We start from the raw sequence: 25102 nt of genomic DNA, 5'->3' as shown, positions 1-25102 counted from the left end.
AATGCCGACAAGCGATATTTGTGCGACGCTTCCAAGTGATCGGAGAGACATAATACACATTGAAACCTCCATTAAACTGCAGATTGCTGAATGGCATAGGTATGAAGGCAAATCAGCGATTTGCTCGAGCATCCCTTCATCGCATAGTGTGACTTCCAGCGTTTATCATTTCCTGCAAGAAGCAAGGATATTATGTTTTTGGAATGCTTAATTGATCCTGGTACTGCTGCATCTGGGAAAAAATGGATGTGAACAAAAGATTCCACATTTGCGTAAAGCAAAGGTTTTATTGAGGAGGTTGGTAAATGTTTGCCTGCAGGAACATTTCCCAATCACTCCAAGTTAAGCCATTAGGTAAGCTCCACAGGGGTATATCCGATGACAAGTTTGTATAATCGAAACAGGAGGGTGTAACTGTAGTTCCAGCTGGTTCAGGCATTAGCATTTGTGTTTGTATACAATTCGAAGACGATGGACTTTCAACGCTTCTGGGTGTATCGTTCAATGGTGCGCATACAGATATTATTGGTTCCTCCTCCCCTGAAACACCTTGATTCTGCAAAGCTAGGTCTGCCGACGATACAGGTACAGCATACTTTGCAGCCAGTGATTCCAAAATCTTGATAAGCTGATTTATCCGGATCATCTCTTTGCTTTTGAATATATTGACGAAACGTATCAAGTTACGAACACCTTGCTGTCGAGTTATTAAATTATCGCTTTTTGCATGGAAAAGGAAAATTACAGCAGCTTGCAAGCCGGAGCTGTTGAATCGTTAGCATTCAGACATCCATTTCTATAAAAAAAAATTGACACCACTTACTATGCGCATAAAGTTGAGTATATTCTGCCTGGCAAAGCGGTTGTAAACCTCTCCATGCAATCCAGCATCCTGTTTGCTGCTCTAGTGCTTATAGACAGCGCCCGTAGAGCTGCATCGTTGTCAATCGGCTTTGAGGGATCTTTATGCTGAATGAAAGGTCGGTGAAGAAGTAGCAACAGACAGTTATACTCAATTTCCACCATGATTGCTTTAAATAATTTTAGCATCTTTCCACATCGCCAGATTCTTTGAGTTCACGTACGTGCAAATGGTAAACGGTTTTGGCTTGGATCTGCAAGCGAAACTGGCAAAGTATTTTTCCATTGCTCCAACTCGACCTCCAGCGCCGCAGCAAGCGATATGTTAAGGACGCCACTCGATTGCCATTTGGGCGAATAGAATCCTCGCAAAATCCGGTTCAATATCGGCGCAGCCGACGCAAATGCACGGAAGAGCTCGTACAGTGGCCGTTGGCTGGTAACATCATCTCGGGCCTGTTTTAGTATCCACGGTATATCGGGTCTATCTAGAGTGTTGTAAGGTGACTCAAGTTCCGTCGCTAAAGGCAGTTCAACATCGAAATCATCATCGGCGATCGTTGGCGGTCGTCCCAGATCGGCTGATATCTGCGATCGTATTAATTTGGGAAGAAGAGTTCAGAATTCTTCATGCTGTTTGATTTGATACTTTGCAGATAGTATACCCATTTATCTATTATATTTAAACAATGCCATATTCGTCGCCGTAACTCAATTTCATATTTTGGGAGCGACCAGCGTAGAGAGTTACGATGTAAACCGAGATCTACCGCCTTTCAAAAGTTTAAGAGTTGTTCCCATAAAATTCCTCCCATATCCCTGGCGTAAACTCACCATCCGAATCGCCTGTTAGACATGAGACCAATAAGGGGAAAAAATGGACAAAGACCGAAATCGGTCAGCATTCTCTTCTCCTTCCTGAAAAGCACCCATTCCAGGACTTACCGTTCCGACAATGAACCTACATGGAAGTAAAATTCACTTAGATCGTTTTCAAACACGTTGTTAGATAACGTATGTACTTGCCATGCAAATGTAAATTCGTCATCTTCTTCACAAACTTCCATGTACATCAAATGAAGGATAAGGCACTGTAGGGTCGATATACTAGATCTTGAATAGGCCTTTTCAATTGCAATTAATCCTTCTCGTCTCAAAGAAGATCTAAGGCTCTTGATAATATCCGACCCTACAAATGTCCCACTTGCAAGTTGGACACCGGTGGAAGGCACAATCCGGAGACCGACAGAGCAAATAGCATATACCAAATGACGATCTGGAGGATGTGGATTAGCAAAGTAATATTGCTCGAGGAATGCAATCTTATTAATAATGGCGACAAGTGGATGGCCATATTGGAAGTAGCTATATTAACAGAGAAGGTTATAATAAACTCGAACGCATTTTAAATCACTATCGTCGCTTACAGTTCGATTAAGCAGTCAGCAAGTTCAATTGACATCTGAGGGTGATCCTTGAACAGTTCCGATCGAGAATATGCAGAGCCAGGTATCGTAGGATGAGATGATACACCAGCGTCTGATTTTATAATGACATGCTCGTCCTCGTCATCATTGACCTTTTGTAAAATCGACTCATTCTTCAGTTTGAGCTTTCCTTTGCGTTGGAACACTTCCTCATCCAGTAAATGGATACCAGAGCTTGTCCCGATATATTTTGTGCGGGCGTAATCAGCAAGTGTTAATGCATCAAATTGCTGCGAAATGCCAGAATCCAACCCTCGTATCGTTTCTTGCATTGCATGAGGGATATCTTGTCTTTGCTGATTTGGAGAATACGGAGAAGAAGTGGATGAAGATGCAGAGGTAGTAGAAGAAGAACGCGAATACTTTTCCAATAATGCTTCCATCTTGTTCAACCGCGCCTCAAGTTCATGAACATATCTGGAATTACCGCAATTGTAAAAAATATGGTTTCCCAAAAGACTATTTCTTTCCATTTGATATTGCTTGCCTCTGACTGATAGGTCCCCTCTTTCGCGGCTCATTCGTAATCCGACATTCCGTTTGAGTGGATCTGCAATTGCTGCATGGCATCGATACCACTGAATCGCAACGAATCTTCTTCTTTCGACATTGATCGCAGCTCTTGCTCGCACGTGTACGTTTTGCTTTCGGTGCCTTGCTCCTTTGAGACGATGATTGCATAGGATATAACGGTAACATGTTTGAGATCGATTGTTAAGGTAGCGAGTGCGTGGTCGATGTCAGTTTTGGAAAATTTGGTCAACTTGCTTCCCGCAGCTGCATTTCGGCATTGGTTACTTGACACCCGATTTATCCGAGGCATCTTTTTTCATTTCCGATTGTTAGAGTTAATAGCCTGAATGCCCGTTCATAATCAATCGGTAGTCTAACCGGCGATCGCGGGTCAAGTACTTTTGTGAACTGACTATTTCTGTCCGTGCGGTATCCGCTGCTTTCTCGAAGAAAGAGACGTGTTCAGGATGAAGCTTCTTTATATTCAATTGTTTTACGGGATCGTTGATGCATATCGCTGGTTTCCTGGCGATTTCCAACTTTTCCTTCGCCGAGTCTATTTTCGGTGCCTTTTCCAGATGATTCAATATGCCATGACCCCATAGAACTGTTGCTTCAGTTGCGTTTCGTTAGCATTGTACCGTTGATAAACGTTGTATTTTTCGATGGTGTCTAAACCTGTATATGATAGGTTTAGAAATCGCCCAGGATTGGCTTGATATCTTTTGTTGTGACGTTGCTTGGAAGGTCTGCAGTGCTTATCAATTTTTATCATTTACAGTGGCCAGCCTCGCTGTAGCTGTTGCTAGTTAGCATCTTTGGTAGCGCAAACCTTTCTTCAAAATGAAGTACTTTCATGTGTCAAGTTACGGGCTTTACTGTGCATTATAATACAAATCGTCCATTTAACGGAGTACAGTGGTACGAGGGGGAAAAATGACAATGATACGAAATCAAGACGTTATATGGTTTTTGCTATTTGATATGGATTGCCGTTTGACTTTTGGAACGCGCTCTCGGTTGATTTCTTCAAATTCGATTCGATCAACATCCTGCTGCTGCACGCTGAAATAACCCGCAAAGACGCGTCGACGAACTAGAAACACTGTAGCTATCGCTCCAGCAACTAATATCAGGACGACTAGGGTATAAGCGAAGAAACTTCTATAGTCGTCGATGGGAAGGTCGTCTTTCAAAACGATATTATGGTCGTCGAAAGGATCGATTAATGTGGGCATATGCATGTATGTTGGTGTAGTTGTAGTGGTATCGTGCTCTATGGCAATTGTGGATATCTCAGTTTCCATAGAAGGTAAGACGTCGTCAGCGTCAACATCGTCCTTGTCTTCTGCAAGGTCTTGCTCGGACGTCGAAAGCGGTCGCTTTGGATAATCTACTACTGAAAGTGGCGCATGTATCGGTTCACCTCCAAAGCCTTCTGCAAGCTCTCCCCACAACGTCAGGGTCCAATTGACGAACACGCCAGTGTATTGCGGATTCTTCCCGTCGATTACTCTTAATGTCCAGTTACCGACAGGATTCTCGCCCCTATATTCAATCTGTGTAAGAAGAATATTACCTAGCTATCGTTTCTCTTTCTAATTACCAGTGCTTTACGGTCATAAAAGTCCAATTTATCAGACCGTTTGGACTTGTATCAAATTTTCGCGGTGCTCCCAATTGACTGACAACATTGTTTGGGCTCTCCAGCAAAGTCTCAAGGTCACCGCGTCGGCTATGCTCAATATATACCGTTGCAGTAACATGCTCTAATCGACCAAGGCCCGATTTAGCGATCCATTCATCCGTGATGGATATCGTGCTCGTCAATGCACGGCTCTTGTCGACGGGCGCATTAATTTCCGTGAGATCTGGTATCAACTGCGGTTCATCAAGCTGCAATGGTATCTGCAGATATGTTTGCGGTCGTACGCTTTCGAACGTCTTTGCTCGCTCAACGATTGCGTATGCATCCAGCTTTCCGTATCCAAACTTATGATTGTACATGCGGCCGGATGGCAACGTCGTCCAGTCAGGATCATCCAGAGAAATAGGTACGGCAGTCTCCACACATAAATACTGCATATCGCGCCATGTCAGATCGGGTCTCACTGACAAGACCAGGGCAAATATGCCTGCTGCCAAGGGTGCCGCTGCAGAGGTACCTCCATGCCGATCATAGCACTCGTTTTGACCGACATCGGTTGTGTACTTGAAAAATTTGGTTTAGATTTCGGATATATTTTATCCTGTTGTTTTGCCAAGACTTACAATGTGACCTCCACTGCCGCTCGAATAGGTTACCACGAGCTGTGCTGAGCAGCGCTCAGAGTAGTAAGGATGGTTCTCCATACGGTCAATCGCGCCGACCGTGATCGTATACATGCTGTTGGTATATCCATCGTAGTTGCAGTTATCGTCGTTGGAGCCACCGTTACCTGACGCAAAAACATAAATCGTACCGCTGCCGTTGCGCCCTTTTGTTATTCCATTCTTGATAGCGTCAAGTACGATCTCCTGCGGCGCCTCCACAACTTCGCCGAGGTCAGGGGGGCCCCACGAGCAAGAGAAAATATGATTCTGCTGGTAAGCATAGTTCAACGCTTCGGCTTCGTCCGCGTCGGTGATGTCCTCTGATAAAATTCTGATACCAGCGACTTTGGCTCCGTACGCAACGCCCACGCCGCAAACGTTATTCCTTGCTGCCGCGATTTCACCTGCGCAGCGCGTTCCATGTCGGTCGTCCTCAAGCTGCGGTTTTGGAAGCGCTGTTCGAGCATTAAAATCGTAGGAACCCGCGGCGAACTTGAAAAACAACCATAGTCAGTCTCGACCGTGTCTCATCTGTGGTTTTTCTTTTCGGTAGAAATACTTGCAAAGTTATCTTTTAGATCATCGCTATCCATGTCGAGTCCATCGTCAAGTATGGCAACCACAATGTTTTCCCCTGTCACGCCTAGAGAGAAGATAAAGATCAGCTCGAGTGGCAAATACAAAGTCGTCTTTTGATTTTTCGACCTTGACTCCATACTCCTGTCACATTTATGTCATGGCCACGCTGTTCCTGGTTGATCTTTGAAGCAAATAAGAATTTAGAAGCATGTGTAACCACAGGATCGTGTTCCGGCTTACCAAGTGCCACTGTTGGTCAAATCCAGGATCATAAATCCCCAATGCATTCCTTAATGCATCGAACCCACCGGCCTGGTTAAGGAACGATGCTGATGATAGCACTTCGTGGTTGCTAATTTGCTCTGCTTGGATATTTTCGAGTACAGGCAGGTTGTCCGTTGTAGCCAGCTCATCCTCCACCTCCACCTCCACCTCAAGCTGTTGTCGTCGAACTGGTATGACACTGCGTTTGTACAGTTTCTTTCGAGGTGTCTGTCGATCCAACCGAGTAACTCTGTCTATAGGTTGGTTACTTCGTTTCTGCAGCCCTGACGACGTTCGTAGTCGCTGGAATAAACGCTGCAGATCATCTTGTTCGTCGTCAAGACTTCGTTCCGAAATGGAGCCTTTAGGTACGCTGATCCAGAAATATTGGTCCAGCTCACCCACGGGACCTTCGAACCTGGCGCCAAGCTCTTTGGCAACATGAGTCGCTGCATCTGCGTCGGGATTAGGAGTATATAGCGTGTAATAGGTACGACGTTCGTGATCGCGCCTCGGCCGGTTACTCATTATGCACAATTTTGGTATTAAGCAGAAAACACTTTTCAAATGACAATGTTGTACTAGTAAAAGATCGGAAAGAGTGAGGGTAAACGTAGAATATGTACAAAGTCAGCTAAACGAGCCGTAAGGGAAGAAAGGAGGGGGTGTGTATAATAACGGAGTTAACTTGTTGAAGTGGTTGCATTGGCCAGCCAGTCCAGCTTGTCATTTTCCTCTCTGCGTCGCTTGAATCGTGCCTTGATCTGGTTACGTTCTTCCTGAAGACGCTCAAGCGTGCCAAACAAGAACGCTCGATCGTGCTCGATTTCTGCTAGCTTTATCCTCTCCCAGTCTGCGTGCTTGTGACATTTCTTCCGTGCTTCACTGCACACGTTAAAATTGCGTTCTTCATCCGTCAAATTATGACCATCGACAAATATAACCTCCAGGCCGCTCCCGTCATCAGACTCGACAATCCTTTCTACTTTTTCCCACGTGTAATCATCCCACGCAAGCCGAGAATCGAAACCGCATAGATTGCTTTCCGGTGCTGCACGTCGTTCATCCAATTGGTATAAGAGATAGCCGAGGAATTCCAGCTTCTTTTCAACCATTGCGACCTGAGCCTTTGTTCGTGCTTTGCAATTGCGTACTTTCTCCAGTTCTGCCATATCGTCTTTGTCGGATAAGGAACGAGACCTGTTTCTTTTCGCTCGCTGCATGTTGATGACATCCGTATATGACTCGCTGTCCGGTTTGGCTTCGCGGCGTTTGATCTCTGCGAGTTGCACTCGTGCTCGCGCTACTTGCATTCCGCATTCATTGCTGCAGTACCTCGACTCGTAACCGTGATGAGATATGCGAGCTGGCTTTTGGCAATTGGGATTGGCACATGGAGGTTTCCACGCTTTTGACTTGAATTCCACTGCATGTATCATTATAAGTAACGTATAACCTCGAAGCACACGGCGACAAACTTACCTTTTGCACAGTCCGGGCAATAGTAATAATCAATGAACTCCCCTTCCTTGTCACTGATGCCAACACAGTCACCGTGGAACCACTGATCGCATCTATCACATGCAATCATAAACTTGGACCGGTCATAAGGCTGTCTGCATATACAATAGAGCTGCTCTTTAGGCTCCTTTTTGAAAGCCGTCCGTCGTTTCTTTTGCTTCGTCGGTGTCGACTGTCTGCTGGAAGCTGAATCCGTAGAGGCTTTCTTGGGCGGTGTTGATTCGGAAACATTAGCGGAAAGCGATGATGGTACGGATGGCATGGCGGGAGGACTGTTTAAAATAGGCCGGGGCATAGGTATATCGCTTTTTCGCAAAGATGCATCTTGCTTAGCAGACGACGGCGGTCTTCCACGCTTGTTTCGTTTCACGGGTTGCTATTTCACAGTAGTGAGTATAGCTCTGACTAGAAGTATTGAATTGTGATTTCTTTTTACCATCTCCTCTTGCATCCATGATGCCCTGTGTGTAACCGACGTAAATGGAGGCTTTTCTTCGATAAATAGGGTAGAAATTTGTCCCTATTTTTAACCAGTAAGCTACATGCAACGCTTCCCTCTCGAGTTAATATTGCTGACTTACGTTACTTCGCATTTGTCCATCCTCTTTCAAGACACCAAATGTTCCTGCGGGACCGTTCGACGGCGGTGGTGGTGGTCGTGGCACCGACACCATGTGCGGGTTATCCATTGGTATCCAGTGCTGAGGAGGAGGAGGCGGTGGTGGTTTCTTGTAAGGATCTACCATTGTCATTGCACTTGCATCGTTGCGAAAAAGTGCCGGAAGCTGCGATCTCTCTTCTTGGGAGCTCATCGCTGGTTGATCCATTTGACGTGCTTTCTTTGTAACGGACACCGCACCATCTTGACTGATTCGCTTACGCGGTGGCAACGTTTTCGCCGTTCCTTCCTCTATGAGCGGAAAATGTCCTGCCGCTGCTGGGAAGAGGGTATTGCCGCGGGCAATGGGAGGGAGCTGTATGGTGGACTGAAAGGTACTCCACGGCCGCTCCATATGTGGATCCTGACACTGCTCGCGCTTTTCGTGCTGCTCGCGTGAAAGGTTTTCAAGCGAGCTATGAAACGGCATACAAATAACCTGTTTCGAAGGCAAATTCACAGAATTAAGAATCGAAAATGAGCGACGGGATAGGCAAAAGCTTTGCTGCGTTGTTCAAGAGGTTTCATCGCGGCCTCACTTTTCTGAGATTCAATTTGCACACTCGCCTTCAATCAAATTGGAGGCATGAGCACCTTGCCGTGGAAGGAATTCCAACAATAGGACGTAGACTATACTGTACCAGCTTTTAAAATTTTCATATATGCAGTATTCGTGAAGCTACTTATGAGCAGAACGATGTTACTACCATTGATGTACGAAGATATTAACAGTCAAGAATATCGAGAGTTTCGATGAACAGTTTAGACCTTGAACAAGGTCATAGCATCGTTAACCATCATCACTTGCACTAGCCGATGCCAAAATTGCAAAGTCTGGTCTTGAATGATCGTCGTTCTGCACGACAGAAAGGGAGCAATGATTCATTGCTGTATCAAAAATTCCATTATTTTGGGACCTGTCATGGAAGCAGTAGTTACACAGCCGAATTCCAGTGGAATGAAGAACATAGCATACTTTCTGGTATTAAGGTGTTTAACCAATCTCAGGTATAAAAGCAAAGTACGCCGTACATTCTTTAAAGTATGAGATCCCCAATGAGTGTGTGGTCTGCAAGTGCAACCGTGCTTCAAATTCCCATCAGGAAGGATTGCATATACCTATATCAACGATTTCGTGAGACGAATGAGCGATCGTTGTGACACTTGTAACACGCCAAATAGCATGGAAATCCGGGGGGAAATTCGTTAGCTGTATGATTCATCAGATTCTCACAAACGAGCATATACACTGACCATGAGCGACACACATCGTATAATCGTTGAAGAACAGATCAGTGCAGCTAACTCTAAATTTTGCAATTCAGCCGTGGCTTCGGACAAAAATGGGATGGGATAATTACAAATGATTTGATAAGCAATCCTTTTTCCAGCGGCGGCCGATCGCCGATCGCGATGTCTTAGGAGGGGACGGTCCCTTACATGCTTTGCATGCTTGTATTTAATCCATGCAACAGTTATGGCTACCGATGATGTCGCACGAAGATTAAGGGAAAAGGGTTATCATCGATCTAGCAGGGAAGACACTCTTAACTGACATCGCGAACCTAGGAAGGATATAGCTGACGGCGTGTTCTCGCTCTCTCGGTCGCGCGAGAGCGAAGGGTCGCAACCTATGCAATAGGGGTGAGAAAAAAAGGCCGAACGAGCGCCAAATAGAGATTTCAGCGATGAAAAACGCCCCCAATCATAAGTGTTCCCCGCCGTGGTTCTCGACCGACCGAAAAGCGGGAAAAATGTAAAGATAGATTGCGAAAGGTTGCATGCACGATAACAGACTCGATGTTGATAGGTACATTGTCACGGCTAATGAACATGTTTCCAGGCTTGCCGGTAACCCATGCATGTGCGACTAGAGGATTGATTGGAACGAATGCACTTTCCAAAACAATGCTCGAATATTACGAATTTTACCTTGTACAGGATGTACTATACGAGGACCCTGTGCGACGCGCACAAGGTGAGAAATCACGTCATCCTTATCCATATCTCGTAGCAGCCAACGTTTTTTATGCTTTTGTTGCAGCATGTATCATGGGGAGGTCCAGTAGCAAAAGTACATAAGATTTAAGTTATTGCCCCGACCACCGCGATGGTGTCAGAGCTACAAAGTTAGAGAAGCGCTAGGATCTGTACACGATCATCAAAACAAAACGAGTAAAACGATGCCGCACGCACTCTCGATATGGCCATTTGCTTCCCTGTGTGAAAATATGACGTGTCCAAAGCATCGCGCAACGTGCAAGTTGATAAGCGTCTTCTTCTTGTTCGCCCCCAGCTTCCCACCATGAAGAGTGTTCTCAGTTGGGCTTTGCGAATATGAAAATGTTCCTTTCCTTCTTCTGTTCTGCTAATTTCCAATTCTAACCATCCAGCCGATATCTGCAACATCCGCAAGGGAAAATGTACCAAATGACAACGTCGCAGTCAGAAATTTTGGTATAGTTACTTTTTTAAGGTTTCACCGATCGCAGCAGCTGGTCCAAGCGGATTTGTGTGAAACGAAGCAAAGACATGTGGTCTTTGCTGCTACCCTCACCCCCAAAGCGCAGGCGGCCAGGTTCGATCGAGAGATTGCCAGACCTAGCCCCCCTTTTCTATCGCCAGCCATACTCGCGCTTTCTGGCCTATAGAACCCCCCCCGTGCGATACATCGTATATAAAGACCCATAACTTTTACCACGGATCCTTTTTTCCCTCATTTATTGTTCTTCTTCTTTAAACAAAACCACATCCCCCCAAGTATGCACTGCTCAGATGGAAGATGCATACACTGTGGCCAAAAGGGTCATTACTCAATGTAAAGTACTACAGCCAGACCCAAGACTAAAGCACTATCGATTAACATGTGCTTGTTTGTAGGATGTGTCCAAAGAAGCCACCGTCTTCTCAGTGAACGCGGGCTCGACCGCCATTGCCGTCGTCGTCGTCGTCATCGACTCTCTCTCTCACACTGTACCTGTGCATGTCACCTATCATCGCTTAACTATCTCTACCTCCACACTGCCACGTCCTTGTCTATTTCCTCGGTATCCTTTGCCTGTGGCATTTTTATTGTATAGTTTTTATTCTATTGTTATCTTTTCGCCGGCCATCTTTCCCCAACGCTCTATCTCCTCCTTTTTGAGAGCAAAACACTGCTGTGTACATTTAGCGTGAATGTCGCTATCTGACTGTATATCCCCCTTATTCTTTCGGCAACGACAAACAAGTTGTGCCGTTCAGTTAGTAGATAAATATTTTTGTTGTTATCCATGTTGTTTCAAGCACGAAAGCATTGAATTTCCCACCCCGCATACACAGCGTCATTTCTGTGGAATGTGATACTCACTCTTCTGAGATTGTTGCTGCTCTCGCGCGCGCACACACACGCTCAGCATCAGCGGCAATTATCCTGGGTTGGCACAAAGTCCACGTTGTCAAGCACAAGGCAATTAAGCATTCAGGTGACTACTTGGTTGGGAGATTTGGACCATGTTAATAAGCGACACCGTCGTCCATCGATTAACTTTGCTAAATATCGAGCAGCCAACAAAATCTGCTTGAAATGCAACAAGAATAAAAACACAATGATCATGAGTTGTGGTACAATCATTTATTTGCTTTTGCTCGTTATTCTGTGATTGCATTGGATAATAAGCTGGGTTTGTTGCATAAGACAAGACGGAGCAAAGTAGGCCCGGGGATTTGGAATAACAAGATAACAGTAAAGCAGAGACCAGAAGAAGATGGCGAGGAAAGAGCGTATCTGTGTGCGTATGTGCTGCGGGTATGTGCGTGAAGGAGAGAGGGCTGACATGTTGTTGTGTATGCGCACTGCCTGCGTACGTGTCTGCGTGTTTGCGATGTTGTGTGTGTGAGTATGCGTATGCCAGTACTGAAATCATATAGCAACAAAGAGCAGCGCGGGTGGTGACAACGACGATGGCGACATTGTTAGATGTTGGTGAGCAAATACATATTGGATGATCGAGTATATTTTTTGTTTTAAAAGGAGGTCCACTCGCACGCAAGCCTGTCGGTTTTCATGGCCTCTAGATTGTATGGCATAGATGGTCAAGCAGAAGGGAAGGTAGTCGTTGCGTCAGTGGAGGCTTGTTTAAGAAGTGTGATTTCATCGGCGATGTGGTCGTTAACAAGGAAGGTGTAGGTGACACCGGCCAAGAGGCCACAGACGATTCGGCGCTGTCAGGAGATGATCCGCGGTTGTTTGAAGGCGGAAGCGTGGGCACCCAGACCGCTGATGACGGGGAACTCGTCGATGACACTGAAAAGTCAGCATTGCTGCTGCTGCTGCTGTTGTTGTTCTGTTTGCGTTTGTTGTCATTACTGATGCCACAATAAAAGGGGCTGCTATTATCGCTGCTGCCAGATGCTTGTGCATGACACCGTTGTACATGGCGATTCAGAAATGCTTTTTTTGTATAGCTGGTACAACAATTAGAAAACGAGAAAGAAATCGAGGAGATAATCGTGCCCTATTTGCGTACCTTTTTGTGCAATCTTCTTCCTGGCAACGGTAGGGTCTGTTGCCCGTGTGGATACGCCTGTGCAACGCCCCCCATCGTCTCGCAATGTCAGCACGCAGGTTCATAGGTTCACAGATCTTTTCACGTTTCACTTAACAACTCACTCACCGATGACGTGCCAGCGAGCTGCTGTCGCTGAAACTCTTGCCACATTCGTTAAACTTACATACATGTGGTCGTTCACCTGAATGTGTGCGCAAATGGACAGTTAAGGCCGATCTCTAACCGAATATTAGCACAAAGCGACAGCACCCAAGCACATGTCTGCATACCTGGATAAATCGTTTCTCACACCATGGAATGTGGCACTTGAATGGTCTATGGACAGATCTTAGCTGTTTCACGCAACCGGACTTAGCAGAGACAGGGAACTCTGAGCTTACCGGTCGTTTGTGTGTATGCGGTAGTGTCTTGCTGTGTCGGATGGCCTACCTAAAATCCAGATCCGGCGTTGTTGATGACGATGAGGGACGGGTTTGACACGCTTAGAACTCATTAGGAACTTACTGAACGCTTTTCCGCATCCAGGCCACGAACATTTGTGCCGCTTGCTGCGCGATATTTGAGCACTCGTGACAGAGATTGATTCTTGTTTTTCAGGAGCGTGAATAAGATCAGAGATATTCATTTGGATAATATCGAAGGTGCCGCTCTTTTCTGTGCGTGTGTATGTATATATCTCACTAGATGTTTTTAGGTTGAATCTGTTGCCGAGAGAGTTGGCTCGTCAAGCGGCTTTAAAAGGGAAGAAAGGAAAAAGAGAAAAGAGATTTGCATGACCTGGCGTACAGGGCCACACTTTATTTATACGGTTCAAGAAAAAATAATATGGTGTGAGAGGGGCAGAGTCAGCTCTTGATCGACCTACTCCACAATTGCCCATAAAAAGTTGGTCTTCCCACCCCCCGTAACCAACCATCGCACTTTCCCATAAAACGGTTACAGTGCAACCCACGGTGTGGCTAGAAAAAGAGAAAAGTAGAGATGATCATATCTTTCTCATGGGGTAAGAACGGAACGTTGCATACGGATGCGCGATAAGCGCAATCGAGATTTCCTCCGCCCGTGCTGCTGTTCTCCTCCATCGTAACAACGACCGACTTGTCCTACAAGCAAAACGAGAAAGGTCCAAGTAAATGTCCCGCTGCTGCCCCCACCTCCAAAAAACCGATCCGCTGCCACGCCATGTAACAATGGGCCTTAGTTTCCAGCTTTTCTCCACTCGTGTAATCAGAAGGTGTCATTGCATTCGTGACCTCATGCACGGGGTTGTACATACACAACGCAGTACAGTATATATAGGTATATATATACAAATACACTATCCGGGCTTGCTATCCTTCTACTTGCCAGAATGTTTACATAAAAGGTACTCCAACTTCTTTTCTTTCAACAGCAAAGCAATTGTGGTTTAGCATATGATTGATGGTACATAAACTTGGACCGATCGACGAAATCGGTTAATACGGAATTAAAACGGCCAGATCGAGAGATGATGATGATCGATCACTGCTCTCGGTCGTTCGATTCCGTTTTGGATGATGAGTTTCCCTCGTCGCAAACTTGGGATAAACTGACCCTCCCCCCAAACCTTTGCGCTCGGCAAAAAGCTATGCATGGATCAAACCATTCAAATCACAAGTACATTGCTGTAGCGTACCGCTCCCTTGGATCCTAGCTAACCAAGTGTATGTACATTCTTCTTTGGTGCAATTTGAGTTCCAATACACACCAACCTCATCTATCGACATCGGCTGTTTAGTGGCTGGCGTAAATCCAAATACCGGTGGTGCAAGCGTCATGCTGTGCACCCGTGAACTTGCGTCTTTCGATTCAAATCGACCTCACATATGTTTTAAGGCTAATAAAAGTGAGAAACCTGGCACAGATCCTCGCAAACCAAAGGGAGAGTTAATCTACGTTCATGTGCGCTGTCAAATGACAAAGTGATCGTTAGGATATAATTACTAAAGGGTAAAAGCCGATCAGGTACTAGATCTAGAAACGATATTTTTTTCCAGTTCTCAGGCTGTACCCAAGAAGGGGGAAACAAGAGAATTTGGTTTCTGGTTTTTATCTGCTTCTACATACTTTAGTGTCTCATGTCCCATGAAGATCCCAGACACTGCCAACTCTCCCTAGAATGTCGTGTTTCGGAGAGAGAGAGCGAGCGAGCGAGCACACGCACACATAGATACACATATACTTTACAATCATCATCTGACTTGAAAGTGTGCGTGCATGTGCTGTACTTGTTTCTGTGACAAAATAAAAAAGCCAAACTCCTCCTTTTCTGTCATTTCAGGGAATTGTTGAAATTCGGATAATGACTTTGCGCGTGTTTTCTTAATTGGAAAAGTGGGATATGTGGATATTATCTTAGAGTTTACTAGTGGGTGAGAGGTCGCCCTGGTCTACAAATTCAAGAGTCAATTCGCACAACGGCAATAATCTCTCGGCGTGCGCCTTGGCAGAAGCTGACGAAGCCTGCTTTCGAGCAACTCGCGCTGCGATGCCTTGGAGAATGACACAAAGCTACAACGGAAGAGAGGGGGAAAAGGCGCGTCAGTGCCAATTTTACGTGCAATACCTGCATGGGGTGCGGAATCTTACCCGGAAGCATGAAAATGCCACAGCAAACAGCCAGTTTTCAATGGGGTAGGGTCTGTTGGTCTTTGAGCAGTAGATTTGCATCAACTCCTCGGGAGCCGGAATGGGCAAGTCCTTAACGTCCTTGAGACCCACAAAGAGTTGCACATCACCGCGCAAGTAAAATGGTTGCAAGAGGTTTGCCAGATCAGAGAGAGGATGGCCAATAGTGGACAATTCCCAGTCCAAAACGCCAATAACACGCGGTTCTGTGGGGTGGAAAATCTAAGTGTTTAGTGTGTGTGTGTCAGAAACTTTCTTTTTGTCAGATCGAGAAACAGACGCAGTTACCAAGTTATCGATCTAACGCCGGGCAAGAAAGTGAGTGTTTGAGCCTTTAGCCAGTAAACTTTAAATCCGCCGCGCTTTGAGTACAAACCTTGTAATCACCGTGCACAATCGTCGCCTGATCGGGGACCTGGTTGCGTCGGAACCATGCAAAAAGTTCTTCCAGCCGAGGGATGTCTCCTACTACTTTTCCGGATTCCTCGTCCTTGACGGCTCCCTGGACCTTTGAGAGGTTGCCGAGTGATTTCATCTGTCGCGCATAGAACCCAGAGTTGCGGCCGTAATCACCGAGCCCGATCGCTGCATAGTCAACATTGTGCAATTTGGCTAAAGTTTCAATTGCAGAGTACCAGCTGCAAGTAGAATTAATATTTTACTCGGTGTGTGACCCACGCCGCGCTCCCACAACGTCTGCTTTTACTTGCCAGAGTTTACGTTCTTCAAAGGGCAAGGACAGCATGCGAACATCTGAGAAGATGCGGCCTTCTAAAAACTCCATCACCTACGTTTCGCGCGAAGGAAACAATGTGAGGCTGACACATTATTGCAGTTTGGAGTAGTTTCTGACATACATAGAAAGGCGTGCCAATCACAGCATTGTCCTCGCACAATGTGTACACTTTGGGAACTGGCACATCCGACGAAGCGCCCAGCGCATGGAGGATGCGATACTCCCGCTCGACCGCATGGGCAGTTTTCGACAAGAGCGCACCTGGAGGCTTCTTGCGCATGACATATTTTTTCTTGCTATATCACCGAATTTAGAGCCATTCTAAAAACTTCTCAATCGACCAGCACATACTTGCCATCCTTTAACAGGTAAGTCGGGTTCGACTGACCAAGCTTGAATTGGCTTATTTCCAACGGTCGACTGAAACCAGGCACGTTCTTCTCTAAGTAATTCTCCAAGGCAGGCACGTTCAACTCATGGCTAACGGAAGCAGTGAGTCAGACATTGTCATTTGCAATCGGATTAATGGTGTTTATGCATATAAATATGGAAAGGAAGCCGCTGTAGCTCAAACCAGAAAGAACATACAAAGGGGGCGGTTGTTCTCCTCCTGAAATAAGAAAATTTACCCTTTACGAATGCCAGAAGTCGATTGACCGAGTTCCTCCTTCATTGTGGACACCAAGTAACGAAAAGTGTACACGGTTTCCTCTTTCGTGTGAATTTAAAGCAATTTTGGCATTTTTGATTACCCAAGCAAGTACCGCGGGGCATCAAATTCACTGACAACCAACCTGTGAATTCACGCTGAGTGACAAGTACCCAGGCAAGTCGAACCGATAGCATGCTGATAGGGCAGTGAAGGAGGGGGGTATCTTTAGCACGACAACAACTAAGAGATCTTCAATCTGATGACTCCGCGACGACGAGTATAAAGCAATCCTCAGTATATATCATCATTTAGGCAGTAGGGGCCGTTCTGTACCATCTAGCAGCATGGGCGGATCAGTGCATTTAGCGTGGTTTAAAAAGAAGCAAGAACAGAGAAATCGTCAGGCATGCGTCAAAACCTCTATCCTTCCCCACCTCACATCATATTCAAGGACCTGCATTTATATCCGTTTAAGAGAAAATGCGCAAAGGGAGCATGTGCCTACGTACTACAACGCAATCGCAGTAATAGAAATAGCCTGCATTCGGCTGGAAGGGATCAGCAAGAGGTAACTCCGAATGAGGTTGCCACGTTACCCTCCGTCTTTGCACTCTGTTATTCCAACTTGCTTGCAAGAGCCAAGTTTTTAAAGAGTACATATATTAAAAGGATATACTCTGTACAGGTCAAACGTGGGGAAGAACATGATGCTTGATTGTAGTTTTGCTGGAAGCAAGTAATATAAATCTGTATTAAACGTGAACCTTCAACTCCTTGTTCTGGACACAAAGGTGGAAGAGCGCACCTCCTATCGTCGATTTATTGCCGTGTGTAATAAGCCTACAAAGTGCATCGCTGGATATACTCCTTTGTAAGGGTCTTTGTATCCCTATCCAATGCATCTAACTTCAAGTCAGTAAATCCCGGTCGTGCAGCATCTACATTTGTTTCTGTTCTCCTTTGATACCTTCGTGTTCCTCTTCTTCTCGCCAGTCTTCGATTCTTGTTCTTCTTTTTCTTCTTTCCTTCTTCTCTATACTATATCATACTACTATGACACACTTGAGTGATTTTAGCTTTTTGCGTACGTTCTCCACCAACTGGTTAACGTTAAAGAATTTCTAACCGGATGCTGGTGTAGAACGGGCTGTGTCGTTATCTTATTTGTACCTTTGGTTAATCTATCGTGTCTGGACGCTGGACCGGTTCCAGTGTCTTCGCCCGAGTCGCTTCCGCCAAGGAGAGCTTAAGAGTATAGTAACACTCTTAATATTCTTTATGCTACCGTTTCAGTTATTATACGGTAAGCCTACACGAAGCAAAAGCAGCCGCAGCGGCAGCAGACTTGGCTAATTAATTTTTATCGACTTGCTACAGATATAACGTCGTGCAAGATAAAATACGAAGAGGGCTTCGCCAACATTTTCGGTCATGTATTCACGAAACCAGAAACTATGTGGACGAAAGCCGATAAAGAACTCGTCATCCCTACAGGTACGAGAGAAGGAGGCAATGAAATGCAATGTTACGAGCGATACTCATCAATGGATCGACAATCAATATTTACCTTATGCAGATTATAGTCTGTGCGTTGGATTTTCACTGCAGACGTAAGTGCTACTACGTAACTCGAACGTACTAATCAACGCACATATGCTCACACATATGTGCTACAGTGGTACATTGCTGCTTCTTCAGTGTTTCTGGAACTACCTTGCAAACTCCGTGGCCAAAGCCAGTTTCATGAGCAGTAAAGAGTTTTTGTTTTACATTGTCTGGACCTGCGTCAGTATCATTATGTTCCCTGTCCTCCAATACAACTTTTCTCGTGATATCTACAATCCTACTTACAAGGAAATTATGCCTGAGCTTGTCTATGGCATTGGTAAGTTGATCGCATGCATCCTCGGTGAATGTTAAATTATTTGCATGGTGCTAACATACTTTAATACAGAGTTGTTTTTCATCGCTATTCTTGGATTTATCTCGCATTTCCGTTTCGAAAAGGTCCTCGCAAACTCGCGCGAGTCGAACAATGCCCAGTCAATCACCAACAAGATCCGGTACTTTCAAGAACTTAACCTTATGCTGGCTATCGTCGTTCTCGACTGTGCTGTATCTTTCATCATCCTCAGTGCTGACGGCTTAACAGGACGCAAGTATCTCAATGCGCATAAGTTCACAGCTGATCTCTTGATTTGCAACAGTAAGGAATTTCGCAGCACTAATAGCTTTTTAAGATTATATACTTATATATATCTCCTCACCAGTCAATGTCACGATTCTGCTCGTGTGGTTTATCGTCATTCTTATTTTCCATCCCAAGCCTATCGCACAGGCTGGCGGATCAAGCCTGCAACAACCTGCGCACGACTTTTTGCAATCAGCAAAACCATTGGATGGATTCTCAGGAACAACGGCCGGAATGGTCATTCAACCGTCGCAGGCATCAAGCGATTATCTGCACTACACAGAGTCTGCCATTACCGTTCCAATTTCGAACCATTACTCGAACGCAAATGTGCTGACCATGGGCCCGTTGCCGCCACCTCCTGCCGGTGACATGAAAGTTGAACAGTAAGTTCATCATCAACGGTTTTTGCATCCATGCTGGTATCTCATCATCTCGATAGTGGCAAGGATCACTCCTTGAACGATAGCGGTATTGAGTACGCTCCTCCCATGACAACCGATATGCATCACAATATCCGCAAGTCCGGACACATTACCGTCGCCCTCTCCGATGAAGTCCACCGGCAAGCAGCTTCCAGAAACGATGCCTACAGGGAAACGGATGGTGCTAACATTCGCCGTCAAAACTCGAACGACTCGATGTGGTTGCAACAAACACCACGAGGAAGCAACCGCTAAAAGGAAAACCCCACAAAAAAAAAGAAAAGGAATCGCCTAGAAGGCCGTTTGAGTAAAAATTTGTCTTAGTCTAGTATCATCACCACACCCTCTTTTGAGAAGCAGCAGAGCAATCAATAGTAATATTAGCCTATTAGTATATTCACATAATATCATTCGTCGACATCTCCTCTTTCCGCATTTGGGTTGCCCAACCTGTCAAAATTGCGGGGCAAACGCCTCGAATTTTTTTTTCTTTTCTCTTTACCCCTCTTCCGATATACCATGGTTGATCTCTCCACAAACATTGCCGGTGTGCACTTGCCCAACTTGTTTTTCAATGCTTCCGGTGTATGCTGCCAGCATGAGTCTGAACTTGCCCAACTCCTGAACAGTGAATCCGGTTCTCTCATTACAAAATCAGCGACCTTTGAGCCTCGGACGGGCAACCCTGAACCTCGATACACTCCTCTTCCAAGTGGCATTGGCAGTATCAACTCGATGGGTCTTCCCAACGAAGGTTACGAGTACTATCTTAACTATGCCAAAAACTACGACTACAGCAACCCCAAGCCGCTTTTCATTTCCTTGTCGGGTCTCTGCCTTGACGATAATGTAAAGATGGTGACAGCGTTTGCAGAGGCCAACTTGCCGTGTGTCCTGGAAATCAACTTTTCTTGCCCGAACGTGCCTGGCAAACCTCAGCTTGGATATGACATGGATGCCATGGAGCATGCACTCAAGGTCCTTGCACCCATTATCAAGAAACCATTTGGTATCAAGTTGCCGCCTTACTTTGATATTGCTCACTTTGACGCTGCTGCCAAGATCTTCAACTCTATCGACAATTTGGCATTCGTTACATGTGTCAACTCTGTTGGCAACGGATTGGCTATCGACTTTGAAACCGAGACAGCACTTATCAAGCCCAAGGATGGTTTTGGAGGATTGGGTGGTTTGATGATTCTCCAGACTGCTTTGGCCAACGTGAATGCGTTCTACCGTCGACTCAAGCCTGGAAAGCAGGTCATCGGTGTCGGTGGCATCACATCCGGCAAGGAAGCTTTCTTGCACGTCCTTGCAGGTGCCGGTGCAGTACAGATTGGTACCCAACTCAAGGAGGAAGGACCTGAATTCTTTGCTCGTGTCAAGAAGGAGTTGGAGGAGATCATGGTTGCCAAGGGATACAAGTCACTGGATGACTTTAGAGGAAAGGTCAAGACTTTGTAAAAATAATTTTATCATTTACATACATTTAGAATCGAATCTATTGCTTTTGGTGATTTTATCATCCATATTCATCGTTCTTTATCCGTCTCCCGCGCATCGGTTTTGTACAATAGTTAAAAACATCAATCATGGTCAAAACAAAGCAAATACATTCAATTCTGATAGTGTTCTCCTCTTTATTAGAAGTTCGTTTATTTCTTCTTGGAGACACCGACGGTTCTGCCGCGGCGACCGGTAGTCTTGGTGTGTTGACCACGGACACGGAGACCCCAGAAGTGACGGAGACCACGGTGAGCACGGATCTTCTTCAAGCGCTCAAGGTCCTCACGCATCTTGGTGTCGAGGGTGTTGGAGATGGCCTGGCTGTACTTGCCATCAACAACGTCCTTCTGTCTGTTGAGGAACCAGTTGGGGATTTTGTACTGGGAGGGGTTCTGGAGGATGGTGACGATACGCTCCAACTCTTCGTTGCTCAATTCACCGGCTCTAAAAGAAAGAGAAATTGTTTCAACATGTGGCGCGCTAATCTCGAGCAATGGATGCAAAACATACCTCTTGTTGAGATCGACATCAGCCTTCTTGCAGGCAATGTTAGCGAAACGACGACCGACACCCTTGACGGAGGTAAGGGCAATGGTAATCTTGTTCTTGCCGTCGACGTTGGTGTTCAAAAGACGAAGAATGTGTTGGAACTAATCGTCGATGGTGTTAAAATTCTGCTCACCATGTCGCGCGAAAGCGTCATGTACTGGCACGCACCTGGTTCCTCTCGGGGACGACGAGCGACTAGTGAAGAATTAGAATTATTTGTGTGAGTGAAGGAACATGTCCATGCCATGCGATCGTATATCCACTCTTCTCCCATCCGGTAAACTTTCTCTCCCTCGTAATGTAATCCGTCAAGATGGATATTCATCCATCCAGCTCTCCATGTATCTATCCATACACTCGCCCTTTTGGCCCACTTGCACCGCTTCGAGGTCCCAGATGCTTACCATTTTGACAAAAGAGGGGGATCACTCCTAAGGGAATTTCGGAACGTTATTCGACATTGCAGAGCGACTCTTCCCAAAATGGAAGTAACTCAGCAAGCCACTTTGGGCAGTAGCAGTAGTAAAGCATATGGACAAACGAGAGGTACTTTATACATTAACACTTGCAAAGATAAGCCAAATGTAGAGTCTAATGAACTAGTAAATCTCTATTTCATTTTTCTTTTCTTTCATTACTTTGTAAACGGAACCTAGAGCATAAGGGGCGGGGGAAGATGGTTTATGTGCGATGGAACTCTATGACAACAGGAGAGTAGTATTGATGGAAAGAAGGGAGTTTACAAAAGACGTGTTTAAACATCAATGACGTTGCAGAAACCAGTTCTCTCGTCCTTCTCAACTCTAGCGCGGCGCTCGACGATTTTCTTGACAACTTCGTGGACTTCCTTGAAAGTATCGAAGGGAATGAAGGGGATGTTGTGCATGCGGCAGTAGGTTTCCAAGTCGCGGTCCTTGCGGGCAAACAAGACATCGGCGTGCTTGGCAGCAGAGATGTCAGAAACACCATCACCGCAGAAGACAAAGACAGTGTCGGGAGAAGCAGCCTCGCGAGCAGCTTGGAGAGCTACAAACAAAGTATGTCTTAACAAAAAAGCCAGCGTTGAAGTATATATGTGTTCGGTCCAGACTTACTCTTTGACTTGTCGTTACCGTAGACACTGTATATGCGAAGGCACCGATAAGTAAGTAGCTTGGATACCGACCATTCGTTCACGCAAAGTAAACAACTTACGAGTCATCGCGGTACTTGATCTTCCATTCACGGCCATTGCATTCACCGTCGTTGGAGACAATCTTAATATCCTTTGCCTTTTCGCCCAAGAAGTTGCTCATGATCTTGGAGAGCAATGGGTAAAGACCACTGAAATAAATTATTTTGCGTCAGACAGACAGTTTGACGATGACGAGATATATATTCGCTCTGAATTACCTGCTGATGATGGTGACAGGGAAGCCCTTTTCACGGCAGTAATCGTTGAAGTCAGGGAAACCGGGATCAATGCGGCAATCTAGGTTGTTACCAATGTTTAGACCACCGACGTCCGGAAAATTAGGCTTTTGCTGCATGCTATAATCAACTTACGGTTAAGGTATTCGTTCCAAGCTTCGTCCCAGCTGATGTGAACAGCAGCCCACATTTCAGAAAGACCGTCTCTGCGATGAAATGGGTACGTGAGCTATCCCACTCGTTTCTCCAAAACTGATCCATCGCATTCTTACCTGTAGGTAATCTTATCGGTAAGGATCAAGTGTTCCAACTCACGACGGCGCTCGGGGCCAAGAGAACGGTGATCGTCGATCAACATAAGACCAGTATCTGTTAATGCCAGAAGAGAGTGAGAAGCCGAGGACGACGCGGTGCTTATGCTTTCTGTTTCGAAAAGGAAGCTTACCGTCGAGAGAGAGGGTACCATCGAAATCGGTGAAAACTTGGACCTTGACTTCAGACATTGTAAATGAGATGAGCAGGAAGAAAACAAAGGAAGAAACGTCTCGGACAATTTGGTGCCTGGCCCATATATCTGAACAGCTTGATCAAGCTGGTCTCCGCCGTGATTGGACGATGGGCGGTGTAGGTCTCACCTGGGGGCCTGACAGCGTTTCTCTCGTTCTCCCCGCCAAAACAAGGTTCATGACGTAATATCGATTCCCCGATATGAGAATGATATCTTGAAGAAACTTGAAGAATCTTGCAACCCAAAAAAAAAATTCTGGCTGAAAGAATCTGCAAGAAAAGCAGCGGTAAAATATTCTGAGACAGTCTTGCAGCTCGCTCACTCGCTCAAGATTCAATAGGAAAGTAGGTAATTTTACATGGCACGTCCACCAATGGCCAGTGAGGTACCCACACTGGTGTTTACATATTAGACAGGAAATCACGGGATATCAAGGAAGGAAGAAGGAAGGAAGGGCAGGCAAAAAAAAAGGTTTAGCTAGTAAATTATTTAATTGATCGTTACCGATATGGTTGCTATATCGCAACATCGGTGGTGCAGCTTTTCTTTACTTGCCATGTAAATATCCCTGTACGTTTACACACAACAAGTCCATCCATGCGGGCAGGAATATTACTGGCACAGAGCAAGTCTTCAAGCTGGATCCCAAGTGCCAAGATTCTGGCACTTGGATTTGTAGAAACACGGAGATGAGACTGAACCCTAACTTTGATGGCAACAAACGAGGAATGTGACACTTTGTTTCTGCTGTCCATTGATGACGCCAACGATTTGCATGTGGCAAAAGGATCGGTCAGAAGCATGAAAAAGCATGATGATTTGGAAAGCAGTTGCCGATAAAGGACACTGGGAGTTCTCCTGAACCGATGTAAGGGAACGAAAATATGCAGAGACCATCAACGACGTCACGGTAAACCCTTGATTCGCCCCAGATAGAACAAGGTTTACTTGTTCCTGAGCGATACAGAATTTTTTCCAGGCTCGTCGCTTTTGGCTATCTTGCGAGATCAATGGGCGCATGGTGCACCCATTATCGATAAAAATCCTGCAGCTGGCTGGTTTCTCCTCCATCCCCAACTACGCCCGCTCTCCGAAACTGACAGTTTTCCATACGTTTCTGTAAGATGCGGAAGACAACAAGCTGTTATACCTTAGATACGCAGGGATTCTAAAAGTGCAAATGCTTTCCAAATTGATCGAGATCGATTAGCATTCACGGGGCCACCGTTGTGGCAATCAGTAGCATGATGCACGGGACTGACGCTGGTAGATTAATGACACTTATCAGCATCCGTGCGACAGAAACGTTCCAAGATGAGGATATCGATGATGACACGCACATATATCCGTATCCATCAAAGGGAATACTATTCCAACGTCCTAGACACTGTAAACATGCTCTTCATGAACCCTATTAGGGAAGAGAGTCCACTTCAAAAAGATCTACGATGATAACGACGACGACCTTTCATAGAATATTCGAGTGAATAACCAGAAGAGATTCTCGTTATTCAATCGCCCATCTTTATACATAGGTCCCACGAATACATGGTTTGTAGAATTGAACTGATATCACATATCAGAAAAATAAAGATCTTGTTATAAGAACATCATGCGCAGAGTTTTTCGTGCTGACGAGAGTCGTAACAAGTTCATCTGATAATTATTCTCAAAAATCCATCTTGTATTTGGGCTCCAAAGTATCCATTATTGCATCGTGAAAAAGACCA

At 45.5% G+C, this 25102-nt stretch overlaps 10 protein-coding genes across 10 annotated transcripts; 3 read left to right on the top strand and 7 right to left on the bottom strand.

Annotated features, from left to right (window-relative positions):
- Positions 1-286: 286 nt before the first annotated feature.
- Positions 287-3047, bottom strand: VTP01DRAFT_8414 (uncharacterized protein; the record flags this gene model as incomplete). Its single annotated transcript, XM_069387533.1, has 9 exons — positions 287-764; positions 824-1031; positions 1086-1449; positions 1527-1634; positions 1696-1707; positions 1807-1822; positions 1888-2226; positions 2289-2765; positions 2836-3047. 9 exons carry the CDS (start codon positions 3045-3047, stop codon positions 287-289), a joined length of 2214 nt encoding a protein of 737 aa, XP_069241292.1.
- Positions 3048-3814: 767 nt separating this feature from the next.
- Positions 3815-6545, bottom strand: VTP01DRAFT_8413 (uncharacterized protein; the record flags this gene model as incomplete). The annotated part of the gene is made up of 6 exons (XM_069387532.1): positions 3815-4409; positions 4468-5072; positions 5133-5666; positions 5738-5817; positions 5880-5934; positions 5994-6545. 6 exons carry the CDS (start codon positions 6543-6545, stop codon positions 3815-3817), a joined length of 2421 nt encoding a protein of 806 aa, XP_069241291.1.
- Positions 6546-6700: 155 nt separating this feature from the next.
- On the bottom strand, positions 6701-8626 carry VTP01DRAFT_8412 (uncharacterized protein; the record flags this gene model as incomplete). The annotated part of the gene is made up of 4 exons (XM_069387531.1): positions 6701-7443; positions 7500-7914; positions 7975-8058; positions 8120-8626. The coding sequence occupies 4 exons, from the start codon at positions 8624-8626 to the stop codon at positions 6701-6703; spliced, it is 1749 nt and encodes a 582-aa protein (XP_069241290.1).
- Positions 8627-10978: 2352 nt separating this feature from the next.
- Positions 10979-11373, top strand: VTP01DRAFT_8411 (uncharacterized protein; the record flags this gene model as incomplete). The annotated part of the gene is made up of 2 exons (XM_069387530.1): positions 10979-11014; positions 11077-11373. 2 exons carry the CDS (start codon positions 10979-10981, stop codon positions 11371-11373), a joined length of 333 nt encoding a protein of 110 aa, XP_069241289.1.
- An 875-nt stretch (positions 11374-12248) lies between these two features.
- VTP01DRAFT_8410 (uncharacterized protein) lies at positions 12249-13371 on the bottom strand (the record flags this gene model as incomplete). Its single annotated transcript, XM_069387529.1, has 6 exons — positions 12249-12642; positions 12705-12761; positions 12852-12964; positions 13016-13061; positions 13127-13175; positions 13251-13371. The coding sequence occupies 6 exons, from the start codon at positions 13369-13371 to the stop codon at positions 12249-12251; spliced, it is 780 nt and encodes a 259-aa protein (XP_069241288.1).
- A 1751-nt stretch (positions 13372-15122) lies between these two features.
- VTP01DRAFT_8409 (uncharacterized protein) lies at positions 15123-16804 on the bottom strand (the record flags this gene model as incomplete). The annotated part of the gene is made up of 8 exons (XM_069387527.1): positions 15123-15278; positions 15357-15617; positions 15684-15695; positions 15772-16033; positions 16106-16182; positions 16253-16427; positions 16483-16611; positions 16761-16804. The coding sequence occupies 8 exons, from the start codon at positions 16802-16804 to the stop codon at positions 15123-15125; spliced, it is 1116 nt and encodes a 371-aa protein (XP_069241287.1).
- Positions 16805-17836: 1032 nt separating this feature from the next.
- VTP01DRAFT_8408 (uncharacterized protein) lies at positions 17837-19654 on the top strand (the record flags this gene model as incomplete). Its single annotated transcript, XM_069387526.1, has 8 exons — positions 17837-17867; positions 17925-18086; positions 18161-18277; positions 18360-18393; positions 18460-18668; positions 18738-18989; positions 19054-19360; positions 19417-19654. 8 exons carry the CDS (start codon positions 17837-17839, stop codon positions 19652-19654), a joined length of 1350 nt encoding a protein of 449 aa, XP_069241286.1.
- Positions 19655-19918: 264 nt separating this feature from the next.
- On the top strand, positions 19919-20863 carry VTP01DRAFT_8407 (uncharacterized protein; the record flags this gene model as incomplete). The annotated part of the gene is made up of 1 exon (XM_069387525.1): positions 19919-20863. The coding sequence occupies one exon, from the start codon at positions 19919-19921 to the stop codon at positions 20861-20863; it is 945 nt and encodes a 314-aa protein (XP_069241285.1).
- Positions 20864-21054: 191 nt separating this feature from the next.
- VTP01DRAFT_8406 (40S ribosomal protein uS13) lies at positions 21055-21861 on the bottom strand (the record flags this gene model as incomplete). The annotated part of the gene is made up of 4 exons (XM_069387524.1): positions 21055-21349; positions 21416-21555; positions 21623-21649; positions 21859-21861. 4 exons carry the CDS (start codon positions 21859-21861, stop codon positions 21055-21057), a joined length of 465 nt encoding a protein of 154 aa, XP_069241284.1.
- A 347-nt stretch (positions 21862-22208) lies between these two features.
- VTP01DRAFT_8405 (uncharacterized protein) lies at positions 22209-23367 on the bottom strand (the record flags this gene model as incomplete). The annotated part of the gene is made up of 7 exons (XM_069387523.1): positions 22209-22480; positions 22549-22574; positions 22649-22777; positions 22847-22925; positions 23000-23070; positions 23137-23233; positions 23310-23367. 7 exons carry the CDS (start codon positions 23365-23367, stop codon positions 22209-22211), a joined length of 732 nt encoding a protein of 243 aa, XP_069241283.1.
- Between the last annotated feature and the right edge of the window lie 1735 nt (positions 23368-25102).

The sequence above is a fragment of the Rhizomucor pusillus genome (assembly GCF_041956525.1).
Source record: "Rhizomucor pusillus strain CBS 183.67 unplaced genomic scaffold VTP01scaffold_5, whole genome shotgun sequence".
NCBI classification, from domain to species: Eukaryota; Fungi; Mucoromycota; class Mucoromycetes; order Mucorales; family Lichtheimiaceae; genus Rhizomucor; species Rhizomucor pusillus.
The sequence above is the reverse complement of the archived record's forward strand: the minus strand, read 5'-3'. Positions and strand labels throughout refer to the sequence as shown.